Source organism: Haliotis asinina, chromosome 10 (genome assembly GCF_037392515.1).
Source record: "Haliotis asinina isolate JCU_RB_2024 chromosome 10, JCU_Hal_asi_v2, whole genome shotgun sequence".
Taxonomy (NCBI): Eukaryota; Metazoa; Mollusca; class Gastropoda; order Lepetellida; family Haliotidae; genus Haliotis; species Haliotis asinina.
The window spans coordinates 40,969,522-40,985,592 of NC_090289.1; the positions used below are offsets into that span (position 1 = coordinate 40,969,522).

General features: G+C 39.6%; 1 protein-coding gene across 4 annotated transcripts in view; it reads right to left on the reverse strand.

The window, feature by feature from the left end:
• LOC137298386 (collagen alpha-1(I) chain-like) overlaps window positions 1–16,071 on the reverse strand; it is a 102,673-nt gene that overhangs the window by 21,806 nt on the left and 64,796 nt on the right. For all 4 annotated transcript variants that reach the window (XM_067830640.1, XM_067830642.1, XM_067830643.1 and 1 more), the window contains exons 4-16: window positions 10,053–10,118; window positions 9,161–9,238; window positions 8,364–8,514; window positions 7,678–7,835; window positions 6,777–6,974; window positions 6,229–6,472; window positions 5,782–5,888; window positions 3,760–3,822; window positions 2,988–3,161; window positions 2,501–2,656; window positions 1,860–1,976; window positions 940–1,080; window positions 675–782 (exon numbers count right to left, since the gene is read on the reverse strand). In XM_067830640.1, coding sequence (XP_067686741.1) covers window positions 675–782; window positions 940–1,080; window positions 1,860–1,976; window positions 2,501–2,656; window positions 2,988–3,161; window positions 3,760–3,822; window positions 5,782–5,888; window positions 6,229–6,472; window positions 6,777–6,974; window positions 7,678–7,835; window positions 8,364–8,514; window positions 9,161–9,238; window positions 10,053–10,118 — 1,761 coding nt within the window. The remainder of the gene's footprint in view (window positions 1–674; window positions 783–939; window positions 1,081–1,859; window positions 1,977–2,500; window positions 2,657–2,987; window positions 3,162–3,759; window positions 3,823–5,781; window positions 5,889–6,228; window positions 6,473–6,776; window positions 6,975–7,677; window positions 7,836–8,363; window positions 8,515–9,160; window positions 9,239–10,052; window positions 10,119–16,071) is intronic.

A 16,071-nucleotide genomic window follows, 5' to 3' on the forward strand; every position in this document is an offset into this window, starting at 1 on the left:
CAAAAGCGACTTGCCACTGGGCAAATTACTTCAAGCAAGTAACTTGTCCTGACTAATTTTCCACTTGACCTGATTTTATGACACAATGTTTGATGTTAATATTTACTGGACTATTCATCGAAGAGTGATAAATTTCAAAGAATGATAGCTACATTATGAACAGATGTGAAATGAAATTCAAGTCTATCTGCAGTTTGAAACCATAAGTGGAAATCATCTAGTAGTCCACGGACAAGTAAGATGCCATTACTAGATTGCCCAAAATGAAAACTGACTTGTCCCGGGCATCGGGTGATGGGATTTTTTAACCCCTGATGGGTTCACGCTAATAGGAAGTCACAAGATGCTCCCTACAGTTTCACATAAAAGATGTTTTTTTTATCTGTAAAAAGTATTTTTATACACGCTAAATTATATTATTACAATTTCTTAATTTCAACAAGCTTCTTTACAATCTCTTGGTGATTGTATGGAGTTACAAAACATGGTGGCTTTTCTAGGAGAGGTTGAGTTTAATTTTTGTTTTGTTTTGGGGTTTGTTTGTTTGTTTGATTTTTAGAGGGGTCAGTCACATTGTGCATGCTTCTCCATTAAAATCATCACCATCCCCCCCTTAGCCATAAATTATGATGTCTCCTGTTTTATGGCAATGCATGTGACGTGAACATACTCACAGGAAGGCCATTGAGACCCTGTTCTCCTTGTGGACCTTGGATTCCGGGTTGACCGGGTCGTCCGGGCTGACCTGGCAGACCATTCAGACCTGGGACACCAGGCTCTCCCTGGAACAAAAACCCCCAAACATTCCATACTCAATAATTTCAGCTTTGCAAAGTGGCCTTTTTAAGGAAGAAATTAACTTTGAAACATGTATTACTAACCATTTGATGACTTTCTCGTATGATGGAAGGATGACTATACTTCAAACAACCCTCTCACCTTCTGTGTAACAACGTCCACATCTGATCCAGATCCTCCCGAACCAGCAATGGTTGATCTCCCGGGTGGTCCCGGTGGTCCAGGAGGTCCAGGAGGTCCAACAGGTCCAGCTTCACCTGTTCCAGGAAGTCCATCTCTGCCCTGTTGTAAGACAAACACTTGTGAATTACCAAATACAGGGACCCTTCATTTCCAAATAAAGTGTGATTGAGTTTAGTTTTACACTGCTTTTAGCAATATTTCAGCGATATCAGGACAGGGGAGACCAGAAATGGTTTTCATACATTGTGCCCATGTAGGGAATCGCAACCCAGGCCTTAACAGCTAGGCTGCCCCATGGAACCCTTTGTTGTTTAAGTGATCCATCAAGCATTGTGAACAGTGATAACTACACCATATCCCTTTAGTGGATTCAGTAAAGAAACAGGTGGTAATACATTCGTCACTGCATATTTGAGACAAAACACCAGCAGACAAGTTCTTCTCGGCATTGTTTTTCATGCTGAAACTAAGATGATCAAGTGTACTATTTGGATGACAGGGCCTGAAATAGGTATTAGCTGCACACACGACATGGGTAAATAACAATGCATTTGCGCAATTTCTTAAACACAAGTTTCCTAAAAACCTTTTGCATACATCAGTTCATCAGTTCGGTATCACTGTTCTTGGATTTTTTTGGAAGTGGGAGAGGGGACTTTAATTTTCTGAACCCATATATAGTTTTTGGGGAGTGCTGCCATCCAAATCTTCAGGTACACCTACCTTTACTGATTACCAGGTAGCTACTTGCACACAGATCATACAAAAATGGTTATCTGGGACCAATTTCATTAAAACAACCAAACATTTACTAAATTTGCAGTGCTTTCTGAAAATGGCCCTTGGACAATAAGCTCTGAGAAATGTAAGACACTAACAGGAAGACCAGGCACTCCAGGCTGTCCAGTTTCTCCTCGAGCACCTTCTGGTCCAGGAACACCAGGTGTTCCCACTTCTCCACGGGGTCCTGGAAGGCCATCATCTCCTGGGAAGCCCTGGAGGTGGAACAATGTCAGAAATTATCACCCCAGCCTTGACTGGCCGCCACAAAAAGAGTGAGTGAGTGAGTTTAGTTTTACACCCCTGTTAGTATTATTTTGGTAATGTTTCAATAGTGGACACCAGAAATGGGCTTTACCCATGAGGGTAATCAAACCCAGGTCTTTGGCCTGATCAGCAAAAGCCTTAAATGGTAGGCTACGCCATCGCTTCTATCACATAAACACTTTAAATTCATGGACATTCCCAATAACATCTGAGGAGATCACTATCACGAAAGTCTTTTACACATGTTGACATATAGATCCTCAAACAGTTCTGTATAGCAAACCCACAACCAACAATTAGTAAGGTCTTATGACACTTTTAGCAGTTTTCAAGCAATATCGCGACAGGAAATACCAAAACTGGGATCAAACATAATGAGCTAATGCTTTTAACCAGTAGGCTTAACCATTATCCCTAACAGTTAGTCGATTAAGTTGAGTAAAATATTTTTGGACCATTTCATCATACTCACTCGTTCTCCCTTGGGTCCAGAAACACCTGGGTATCCTCGTTCTCCCTTTGGTCCTTCTGGTCCTTGTGATCCTGGCAGCCCATCTGATCCTCGTGGACCTGGCAATCCTCTTGGTCCCTGCAGACCAGGTTCACCAACCTCTCCATCTCCAGAGTTCTGAATTTAGAGTGAGTGAGTTTAGTTTTATGCCATTTTTAGCAATATTCCAGCAATATCACAGTTGGGGACACCCAAGATGGACTAGATTTTATTTAAATATATTTTATTCACTAAGAATAGGACTGGGCACAAGCTATCCAACTTGGAAAAGATGGACTTCACACAGTGCACCCATGTGGTGAAATTGAACCTAGGTCCTCGGTGTGACAAGAGAACCCATTAACCAGCTGGCTACCCAACCATCCAAAATCTCAAAAAGAAATCATGCACCTGTCATGAGGAAAGACTGGTGACATTTTTTTCACAACTAAACAATCATCTCTAGTACCTCGCCACTTCCAAAGAATCCTCCTCTGCCGGGCATGCCAGGGGGTCCAGGGGGACCTGGGGGACCCATCAGGCCCCTGAAACCTTGATCGCCTGTTAAACCTCTGCTACCGTCCTTTCCTGGCTCTCCCTTGGGGCCTGGCAAACCTTCCTCACCAGCGATACCTTCAAGACCCTGAAAGCGAGTGAGTTCAGTTTTATGCCGCTCTCAGCAATATTCCACCTATATGGTGGCAGTCTGTAACTAATTGAGTCTGGACCAGACAATCCAGTGATCGACAGCATGAGCATCGACCTGCGCAATTGAAAACTGATGACGTGTTAACCAATTCTGCAAGCCTGACCACCTGATCCTGTTAGTTGCCTCTTACGACAAGCATAGTCTCCTTTTATGGCAAGCATGGGTTGCTGTAGGCCTTTCTACCCCTGACCTTCACGGGGCTGACCACCTGATGCTGCTGATGACTCTTACAACATGCCTAGTCACCTTCTGTGTCAAACATACCTCAGATCTTCACGGGTCCATCAGGGTATGAAATAAGGCCTGTCCGACCACCTGAGATGGTCTAGATTTCTAACAGACAGTCTAAACTATGAATATGATGGTGTTTGCAAATATATGATTCTGAGCCAGACAACCAAGTGATTGATCATGAGCATCAGTGGGATGTGGTGACAGGTCAACCTAGTCAATGACTCAATACTGTCTGTCGTCTCTAATGGCCAGTATGGGTTGCTGCAGATCATTCAAGATCGTATATGAACACACTTACTCTGTCTCCTTTGGGTCCTTGTGGACCAACAGGTCCTGGTTCACCTGGCTGTCCAGGAACACCCTGGAAACAACAGGAACATTGTGCTCAACTAACTTAGGTAAACTTGGTGTGAATACATTTCACAGGTGTTTCACATGTAATGAGAGAGTCCATTTTACGCTGCATTTTTTTTTTAAATTGCAGCAAATCAACTCAACACCTACACTCATGCTTTTCACATAAATCAGCATGTATCAGAAAGTTTTACCCTGAATTAGTTAAAAAAAATTCCTCTATTTAATAAACAATTCCTCAAAAAGAGTTATTGACCATATGATTCTTTCATATTACTTTAGTTATTTTTCTTGGAATGTTATGGAATAATTATGTAAAGTAATATGAACAAATGTGGTGAATAACAATGTAATAAGTCGTAATTCTTCAAGGTCAGCTTTTCCGTAGGTCTGAAGATAGTAAGGGATTATTATACTTGTGTCACAAAAATTAGAGCTATGACAAAGCAGTGTTGATTCTAAATTGGTTGGTGTCATGTTTAATGCCACACTCAGCAATATTCCAGCTATTTGACAGCGGTCTGTAAGTAATTAGGTCTGGACCAGAAAATCCAGTGACGAAAATATCATGACCACAGATCTACACCATTGAGATACGATGACATGTGTCAAATAAGACTTCCAAGTTTCGCCACCCAATCCTGTCACCTCTTACAACAAGAATGTGCTGTTGAAGACCAATTCTAATACAGATGTTCAACACCTAACGTATTTAAAGCAAAAAAATATTTTTAGCAACAATAAGGACAGAAAAAAGATAAACATAAATCATTCAACACAGCATTAAACTGTTACAATAACCCTAAACGTTTTCTGGTTGTTGTTCACAACAATATTTTAGCTTCATGAATGGGTGTCTGTAAACAATCGAGTCTGGACATGACATTCCAGTGATTGACATCAGCATCTTTGATTTGACCCATCAAGAGACGACAATGTGCATCAACCGTTGAGTCAATGAGCCTAACCATCAAGTCCAGCAAAATGCCATTAACAACAAGCATAGTCACCTCTTAAGGCAAGCAACAGTAGCTGACTAATCTGAACAAGAGGAAAGGTTGTGCAAAGGTAATACAACAGTTCAACACACCAATAACCAAACATCCAAGTATTAACACAAAATAAGAATATATAACCCCCAAACATGTATAAAAATTGCAGGACAATAGCAACTTAAAAGTGAAGTAGAAATATAAAGAACAAGTGCCCAAGATGGTTAACAAACAATATTAATTTAAGTTACCTGTTCCATTCTGTGGCAAAATGGTACAAAAGCACTTATTAGGACAAGTGCTAGCATAGAAAACATATAATTGTGAGAAAGCGAGTTTAAATTTATGCTACTTTTAGCAATGTTCCAGCAATATCACAGTGGGGGACACCAAAAATGAGCTTCACACCTTGTATCCATGTGGGGAATTGAAACCAGGTATACGGTGTGGTGAGTGAAAGCTTCTACCACAAAGCTAACTTAATGCCCCACATAAAACAGCATAATACAAATCATCATATTATGCTGCTTCAAGATGCCATTCAAAACTAATGTAGGTATCAATATGAAATCATAATTTATACATGAATATATAGCGCTTGTCATATATTTTAAAGTTATCACTATACACAGGCAGATCCAGAGAGAGGGTGTAGGGTGCCATCTTTTCCTGGAACTTTGTTAAAAAACCATTGAAACTCGAGTGAAAATAAAGTGTGCACCTTCCTTTTCTCAATAGTGTGCGTCCCTCCTTTCTGAAAAAGCTGTATCCATCCCTACTACATCATCATATATACTGGGCAAAATAAGGATATTTATGACTGATATTTTGTCAGTGTGTCAATGAATAAATGCATCATTATTAATAATTTCAAAATTTACAAATAGCCCTAACCATTTTTGTCCACTACATCTCAACCTTATTGAAATTTATATTGTGGCAGTGCTGAAGTTGAACAAAGGGAGTTAACTCACTGGCATGCCTGGTGCTCCCGGTGGTCCTGGGAGTCCATCTCGTCCTGGGAGGCCAGGCTGTCCAGGGACTCCTGTGCCATTGCCTGTGCCAAATGTTCCTGGCTTGCCTGGGTAAGTGGGAGACCATGATAAGACAAAACATTAACTCACACTAAGAGTGATTTAAGATTGTGTCAAATGTCATGTTGCTCCTTGACAACGGTACAAGAATTGATATCGAGATGTTGCACTAAATAAAACAACTTGCAATCCAAGTTTTTCAATAATGTACATCCCATCTTGGGATGCCAATGCCAATCAAAGCAGTGTTTTCTGAGTGCTAAATAGTGTTTTAAGTGTTAATATCTTTCAGATATTAACAACTTTTTCCATAAAAACTAGCAGGATTTCTTCAGACACAGGGCCCCAAAAAACAATACACGAACATACGGCATGAATGATTCAAACCTGGCAATCCTGGAACCCCTGGCACTCCCTGAAGTCCCTGTAAGCCTTGTAAGCCCTGCAGACCCCTGGGTCCCATGGGTCCAGGAGGTCCTGGTGGTCCAGGTGGACCTGGCAAACCATCAATGTCTCCAGATCCAGTGCCATCAACATCAATCATGCCGACTCCACCGAGGCCAGGAGGTCCTGGTGGTCCAGGAGGTCCGGGCAGACCAGGAAGTCCCCTCTCCCCGGGAACACTCTCTCCCTGGAACATATTGGTAATAGATTAACTGATGTTGTCCATCATACTGCATAAGTGAGTGAGTGAGTGAGTGAGTGAGCTTAGTTTAGTTTTACACCACTTTTGGCAATATTCCAGCAATATCACTGCCGGGGACACCAGAAATGGGCTTCAAATTGTATCCATGGAACTTTTTTTTTAATATTTCTGTCATTTTCAAAATCTCTTTGTTTTTCATTTTGTTGTTTGGGGTGGGTGTTGGAAGAGGTAGGGGTGGCTGTATGTAACTGATGTTGACAACACATATACATTCTCCACAGTAACTTACCCTAGGTCCCATAAGACCTCTCTGTCCAGGAGTGCCAGGAGTTCCGGGTAGTCCAGTTCCTGGCTCTCCTTTCTGACCCTTCTGGCCCATGGCTCCTTTCTCCCCACGTTCCAGTTCCGGGATGACGTCAATGGACCCTGGAATCCCAGCGGGTCCAGGTGGACCTGGTGGACCCTGCATGGCAATGCCAGGCAGACCCTAGAAGGAAGATAGGGTCCAATAAACATATTACTCCAGCTGAATAGCCACATCTCAAAAATCCTAGCTCTCTGGCCTGATATTCATCTGAACTAGATGAAGAGTAATAATTTTTTAGAGTGAGCGGGTTTAGTTTTACGTCACAATGAGCAATATTCCAGCTATATGGCAGCGGTCTGCAAATAATTAAGTCCAGACCAGACATGGATGACATGTGTCAAGCAAGTCAGAGAGCCTGACCACCCAATCTCACTTCTAGAAAATGATCACATTATAATGTAGAGAGGAGGAACTCTCATAATTTTTCCCAACTGTTTTCGGTTAGTTTTCTTAGACTTTTTGCTCTGTCTCGTGATACAATCAGTAAAACAAATCCAAACTGTTCTTTGCAACTGATTGTGCTCCCCACCAAATTACTCTTGTATCAAGTTATTGACATAACATGGTCAACAACTGGTTGCTCAATTGAATAATCAGCTCAAGGAGAAGCATAGCAACATCATCTGATTTCATTTGCATTACCATCTAATCATTCTGGGTACTCTTCTGAGAAGACACTATATGTTCCATCACATCATTATTGATTCATCCAGTGGGCTCACCCAACTGACCCACCTGCCTAACTCACCTGTCTGATTCACCTGCCCGACTCACCTGTCTGATTCACATGACTAGTTTGCGTGATTAAGTCCAGTAGACTTACCTGAGGTCCCTGATCTCCCTTTTCTCCTCTGGGTCCAGGTAGACCCATTTCCCCAGGGGGACCTCGCTCTCCAATGCCTGCTTCTCCCTGCTGTCCTTTCTGACCAGGATATCCTGGCTCCCCAACCTCTCCAGGAGAACCCCGATCACCTTTATCACCTGGTTAAGGTAAATGTCAAGATGCACTTGTAAATAACGGATTTATTTTTCATTTTTGACGTATCTGTGTGTTTCTAGTGTAATGTCTAAATGATACACACTCAACAAAGTCTTGATCTGTGCCACAAAATTGATTTAATCACATAGATCCTGTTCTAAGACAAATTCCAAAATAGTTCTTATGGAAGCAGGTTTGTGAAATAAGCATGCACACAAAAAATTCCTGATCCTGGTTACAATTCATTTGAAAAACCCATACTTGTAATAAGGGACAACTAACAGGATCGTAAGGTAAGTCTTTTTGACCTGGTTGAGGCATGTCACCTTATCACAGTTGCCTAAAATGACCATCATGATGGTAATCACTAGCTTGCTTGGTTCAGACCCTCCTATTCTTCGACAATTATATTGCTTATTTATATTGCTTACTCAGGTTTAATTTAACCAAACGTTTTCAACATTCATCCACTTATGTCCAGCGTTTTTAGATAGATCCAAAATCAGATAGACTGACACCTGTGTTCTCACCTTTAACCCCTGTGAGTCCTTTCAAATCTGGTGGGGGTGGTGTAATCATGGGTGGAGGCCCTGGGGGCCCAACATCTCCCTTCAATCCAGGAATGCCTGGCTCTCCCTTCTGGCCCTTCTGACCTCCCTTAGCACCATCAGGTCGGGTGGGCTGAAGCAAGAGGCACAAGTTTTGAGCATCTCACCAAAATCTTGTCAAACTGATGTCATTTTCCATCAACATTTTTTCCCTAATGGTGAGGCAAAGATTTTCATTCTGGACAAAAAACTAAATAAAATATTACTCTTTGCAGGACCAGTATTCAAAAACAAGGGCCTGAGGACTGTAGATGATCTGACCTGACATAATCAAGGTCACAGGTCACTGTTTTTTTTCATGATGACCTCACAGAGTGTAAATGAGTGTGAATATGAGGAGAGTCATATGATTTTAACAAAAACACATGATCATGTGACCAGTGAATATGAGTTGGTCACATGCATCGCCAAACCTTTAGCATAACGTGTGCTGCACTGAGGTCAATCAATCACCTGGTCTCAACATGGCACCAAGCAAACGTTTTGCCACAACAATTTGATTCCCTTCCCCTTCTTTCCTTTTGATTTAGTAAAAACATTCAGCTAGATAAATGCATTATCACACCATGTCTCGGGAAATACTGGGTTTTATCAGTACTTTGAAAGCTTTTACTCCCTGAGCCGGACTGATAAAACCCTGTATTTCCCTCGACACAATGTGGCAACTTAAAATGTCTCAGTGGATAAGGAATGATTGTATTCTTGTTTCTAAAACTCACCAATGGGCTTGGTGTACCAGTTTCAATGTCAATATCACCCTTTGTCTCATCAGAGCCTGACCCAGAGCCGCTAAAATCCTGAAATACGACCAAACAAAATGTCACATCTGTACAAGAACTTATGAATCCCATCAAGGGTCTGCCACAAGTGACTCACGAGGAATCTTAATTTTTCTCAGTGGCTTAACAATAGATAACATATGAACAGCTGTAAAACATGTCATGCACAGACAATGCAAAAATGTGCTATTTTTCTTATTTACAGGACTGATTTATTAACTGAAAAATTCCAAGTGGGGCTATTCATATTGTATGTTATGCATTGTGATCTTTTTGTTTTATTGCTCCTGATACACTGAACATAAGTATACAGAACAATACGTTGGCATAGCAGCTTGTGGGCTCAATAGAGATAATACTACACTAAATATCAACAGTAATATGTTTCGGTTAAATAGTTATTCAGGATGAGAGGAAACCATTTGGCCAAAAAGCTTTCAAAATTATTATTTCTTCTAGAAATGATTTTTTCAGTGGTGAATTTTTTCTTCTATATCCTTAAATAACAATCAGCATTTGGAATGGTCGTTTTTATCAAAGAGCAGTGTAAATATACTTCTTAGCAGAGAAGACTGAGTCAGTAATGCTTTAAAGTAAATGATAAAATATGGACTAGACAATCCAGTGACTGACATTATGAAAATTGATATACACAAATTGGGATACAATGACATGCAGTCCACCTTCTTAACAAGTCTGACCACCAGATCCATTATGTCTTACACAAAAAGCATGTGGGGATCAACATTTTATCCGAATTACTGTGGGTTATGAACATAGATGAATGGAAAAGACAACAGGGCAACAGAAAGGAAAACAGGGGGATACTCACAAAATTGCATTCATCGTCTTCAGCCTCAGCTGGATTTGCATATATTTTAACATCTTGTAAGGCTCCCTGAAATAGAAGAGAAATCATATATAAGTGTTCCAGAGCATACATAACATGCTTCAATGTATGAGGCAGTACTGAAGTAAAAATAAATTAATGACCTATTGCTCCTTTGTGACCATCAAGCCCAAATATAGATCATTTACAGGACAACCAAGAACCTGCAAGGGAATGGTATTGAAGCACCTGTAAAATACTCATACAATACCATGTCTTCCAACATAGTAGCAACCCACATGACAATGCAAAATATGCCTGAGTTGCCTGATATTTGTACCCTCACCTGTGTGGGTCAGCCAGAAACAACCGTATCATATGGGATTGAATAAATCTGCCATATTGCATGTTGTTTTAGATCATATTTTGATTACATACCATTACATTTTATAACATGAACCTTTCATATACTGATACTCAAGGCACAAGCCTTCAGGGAGTTTACATGCGCAATACTCATGGCTGGTTGACTTAACAATTTGTCCTAACTCTTCCACAAACACGAACATTAGTGAATCAATCGTAACATGAGATATGAAAAATCATTTTAATACTGTCAAGTTATGGTAATGTTTTAATCTTTCCTAATCTTTAATCATTTCTATTTCATACCCTTATCATTGGAGGCAAAAAGTAACAGAAATACGATCAGGACATCATGACAAGTTGATATTATTTTCTGTTTGGGGCATGTCCACTTGTCAAATGGAAAGGATTAAACTACGGTTGTCTTAACCCAGATCAACTAAAGACTTGCAATGAGTAAGGGTCCACAAGTGTATAGATCAACAGACTGTGGTTAAGCACACAATGTCATATTGTAGTTGCAACTGACTTTGTATTTTCCCACTACTGAAGTCAAGGAGACAGGATCTTCTTACTAGCAGGAAGTAGATGTAGGTAGTCCATTGTTGACAGGAAATGCAATATAACATGATATGCATTTATTACAACCACTGTCAGATACGACACTCATAAAGTGGGGAAACTGTTTCAGTCACATTTTCTTTAATGAGTGAGTTTAGTTTTATACCGCACTCAGCAATATTCCAGATATATGGCAGCAGTATATAAATAATCTAGTCTGGACCAGACAATACAGTGATCAACAGCATAAGCATCGATCTGCGCGACTGGTAATCGATGACATGCTTCAATCAAGTCAGTGAGTCTTGACCACCTGATCCCTTTAGTCACCTCATATGACAAGCATAATCACCATGTTTTTCTGAATACTAAATGGAAATCTGTATTTTTTCCAAAGCAAGGCTTAACAGACTTAGTAGTAGTATTACCTCCACAATTTGAAAGTTTGAAAAAGTTTAGAGCACAACATTTATGAAACCTTGTTTCCAACATAATCATGCTGTTGTTAAAATCATCGATATCCAAGGTATCAAAACTCACAACTAAGACAGTAACTACTAGAACTTTTTGAAGTATTGTATGTGAGTTACATTTTGCATCAGCAAAGTTTCAAAATGGGGTCATACATGTGGTCAAGTAAGTGTGAATACTAGACATGTGGTATCCAGTATACATTACTACGTATATCATAGTTTCTGTCTCAGAATGGGATCCAGATGCCTCATAATGGTTAACTGACCATGCGATAACACGATACATGGCGGTCAAGCATGTGGCTCAAGTACTGACCATTAAATATTTGGTATATCACATATACCTCTTGTCAGACAGATCAAACAAAGACCAATCAGCCACCGCCAATGCCAATGAATACCAGGTATATCACATGTGAGCCAAGTTAAGGCATGCATAATGCCTTGTTGACATACTAAACACTGATGTGAAATGTGTTATAGATCGTATGTCTTATAATACGCCACACTGGTCAATGACCATTCCAATTACTGCAAACCTGATACATCATACGGCTTAGGTGGAGTGTGGAGCTTCAGCCAATTGGCTACTGACCATTCCAGGTATTGAATATCTCCTATATCACATGTCTACAGACAAGTATGTGTATCTCCTGCTGAGTGCTGACAGATACATGTCAAACACTTCACTAACAGGTGTGGTACACACAGCATGCAGTTGGAACTGACAAGCAGTGTAAGAAGCAGTTCTTCTTCAACATGCAGGACGACCATCAATGTTAATATCAGATACAAGGTGGGATTCCTGAACACGAATCCCTATCATAGTATCTTCAGTCTGTTTGGCTTTCAAAAGAATAGCTGAAATATGGAAATGCTGGAATGCTTTTTATCCAGGAATAGGTTTCTATACTCAATAACCCTGTGAGAGCCTGATAGTATTGTATATTTTACTAAAGGAAGAGATCAGTGAACTCTCAGGTATCTTGAGTGTCACTGACAATGGCTACACAGTTTGTCAATAGGGATTTTATTCTTGGAGTTAATGAATCGTATCTATCTGCAAATATCACACACTCTTTTGGATCAGAAGTGATGGTTTTATGACAAAAGAACATTTACATTACATAAGCAGAAAATCTGTTGGGAGAGATTTTTTCCATAATAATATCCCAAAGCATAATTAACATCTGCTGAAATTTGAAAATTGTCAAACTTTTCAAAGCATTACTGTGTTTTTTTAACTACTGTGATTATAACTGCAAAATCAATGCAATAGAACTGTGGTATTAGCAAGCCAACCTTAAGGCTTGAAACATTTATTTATCTACAGAAATGAATAAAGTGTTGCTGACTTAAGAAAGTTGGACATTTTCCTCCTTACAGCTTCTTAAATCAAAGGGAACTAACTCTATAGATGTGATGCTTGCCAACCAATGCAACCACATGTTTGGAATTTGCAGAATTCATTTTATCTTTTATTTATTTCTGACAATTTGAAACAAGAACAAAGCAATATATCATTAGTTTCATAAACAGTCACACTCCACACCATAATCTTAAATCAGCACAAATATGTTTCATTTGTACAACATGTATATGGATGATTTGATAAGAGAAAAGAAAACCATTTCTCAACAAAAATGGCTGTTTATAGTGCATTCCCTGAGATGAATTAGACCAGTCTTAACAGGAAGGTCTGTTGTTTCTGTAAATTGTACCTGGACAGCAATTCAATGAGCAAGAACACATGCCTGCAACTAATGCATCCTACAAATAGAGACAGACATTTATACCTAGTCAAGCTGCTTCTAACATGTATAGGTGTCTGATGTAGGTAAGGCAATCTTGCCTCTGTCTGAAACCAGTTGTCACATCAAAGCAACGGAAATCAAGACCCCAAAAAACAATTTACCAGAAAGCCGGTGCACTAATCGACAGTCAAGTCAAGTCTGACCACTTTGAACATAAAGAAAGTCCGGAATCCTCAAAGTATTTCATTGGGTGGCATGACTGTCTGCACTGCCAGACGTTATCAGTCGTATCGCCTGACCATGTTCACTGGCTTGATGTTACTGGAAATTGCAGACAAGGAACATGGTGCCTTGTCTGTAACAAGATTCCTGAACATCCATCAGGACGCCTGTGTACAGGATGCTTATTAATCACTCAAAAACAGCTTTGAACTAATTCACTGGTACTGTTGGTGTATTCAACGCAGAATTATCTCAAAATACTGTTCTAAATCACTTACGCCAATTAACCACATTCAGTATGAGTAAGTCTGAATCGCATTATTTTCTTCTGCCAAGCGGTTTCTGAAATGCTAAAGATAGTTGGTTTGTTATTTAAATGTTGCTCTCAGCAATATTCCAGCAAAATGTGGAAATGCTACTGTCCTTCATAAAGTAAGAGTAGTAAGTCCTGAGTTCACAGTGGTTCACACACACATGTAAGTTTGCTGACATTATGGATCCATCATTGGCATCACTGTCTCTCACAAATCTTGCTATGTATTTCTGATGGGACTTCATTAACTTGGTACTTTCAAGCTCCTCATCTTCAACATTCCAGCTATGCATGTTTTCCTTTCTGTCATCCTATCTTTAATTAAGAGTAACCTGATGCAATCTTACAAACATTGGCCAAGTTACTCAAACAAATTATTTCAGCACTTTTTACACCAAGTAATCACCTTGAGACTATTACTTTGAGCACTTGCCAGTTTCAACAATCACTATGAACACTCAAACAAGAGGGAACACTTTGCTCCTAAATGTAGCATTTTCAGTCCTATGGTTTCATATCACTGCACGCTGTTTTGGAAACTTTTAAAACCATGAAATAAATTTTGTCTTAAAAAATGATGACAAACCACAGTCTTTGTGACACTGGAAGATGGAATCAATCAAAAATGAAAATGTTCTTTTCGTTACATTTATTTTCTCTAAATTCCTCACGTAAAGAGTTGTAGGGGAATGTGTATACTGTTTACTCCCTTTAGTCATAATTCTAGAAATATCCATGAAACTGCTAAAATACCTCACAATCCTAAATGCAAAGTCTTGACACAAATAATACTAATAACAATCTGAACGGCCTTCTGCACATATTTGTCTGTGTCTTGTTTTTTTCATCATTTCTTAAAAAATGTTGTTCACAGAACTACTGTGCAGTTGAAATTCTGCATGTTCCTTTAAAGCGTGTCCAAACACTACATGCCACATACAAAGTAATCTTACAGCATGTTCAGATTAGCTATACTGATCGCCTCTGTACCAGGAATGCTGTTTGGTCATTTTCACCCTGTGAAAACAGGTCAACAACTAGGTAAACATGACCAAATTGTTTCTACATCTCTAAATTGTTATGGTAATTTGACATCTCATGCCACAGGTACTGGCCATGTGTGGTTTGGTATTCTAGGACTTGCAGACCTATATCTGCATGATTGTTACCACAAATCTTTCTATTTCCGTTGTTTGATAATCAGAACATGGTGCTCTTGTCTCGTCAGATATACCTAGTTTGCCCTTTACTGAGAATGGTCGATATCAGATATGAAAGTAACATATTGGTGCCTTCTGGTCCTTGTTGAGTCCTTTCCAGTGGTGCTTATGGTCCACTTTTACAGCCAAGCCTGCTACCACAAGACACTTCACTACAGACCACATGTTCTCTTGTGGGATATTCCAGACCTGTGACCAGGTCTGAAAACCAATGGTGTCGCTCGACCATCAGTATCCCACACTTCATCATGGACTACCACTGTTGTAAACCTTCCATCACACTGTGGAACTGGGCCCTTTCTTCATCATTGACTTGCAAGTGTTGTAACCCTTCCATCAGTGTGCTTTTAACATGACCAATGCAGCGACAATAATATTGAAAGAAACCTGTAACCCTATTTAAACTGAAAAAGTGCCCAAGTGAGAGAGATTCCGAACCTGGGGTAAGCCTTTATTTGGTTTGTTTGGCACTTAGGGCTGGGTGTAAGGGAAAATAATATGGTTAAGATCTGCTTCCAACAGTGAGTGAGGTAAGATTTTACATCACATCAGCATTTCTTCAGCCATACACCAATCTGCTTTTAACAATGGCACAGTGGCATATATATTATACAATGGCGTCATGCTGCAAGATTACCCAACACCTTGAGACACCATCACATACGCAGGAAGAGAAATCTCCATGACTACAGAAGCTGTGTATATTTGTCCATGATCCAATCACCCATACCTCAGAAACCTTTCCAAAGCAAACATTACAAAGATGTCTCTGACCACGGTCTGTTTATATGTGTAACACTACCACGTGATTTTCAAAAAAAAAAAGTACAATAAATAGCTCCGGAAATAAGAAATTAAAAATACCATAATAAACCATTCTCCAACATGAAAGTAGCACCAGAAAGAACAAAACAATATGTCTAATGTTATATTTTACAATATGATACTTTTTTATACCAAACTTGATTTAGTAAATCATAAGAAAAGCCTATTACATGAAACAAGCTTGGCAAATGTATAAATACATGTGTTTTTATAAACAATTCATCATGTTGAGCTGGGAGGTGGAGGCATGAATCACGTCCTATCACACTTGGTAGAAAGGTCATGACA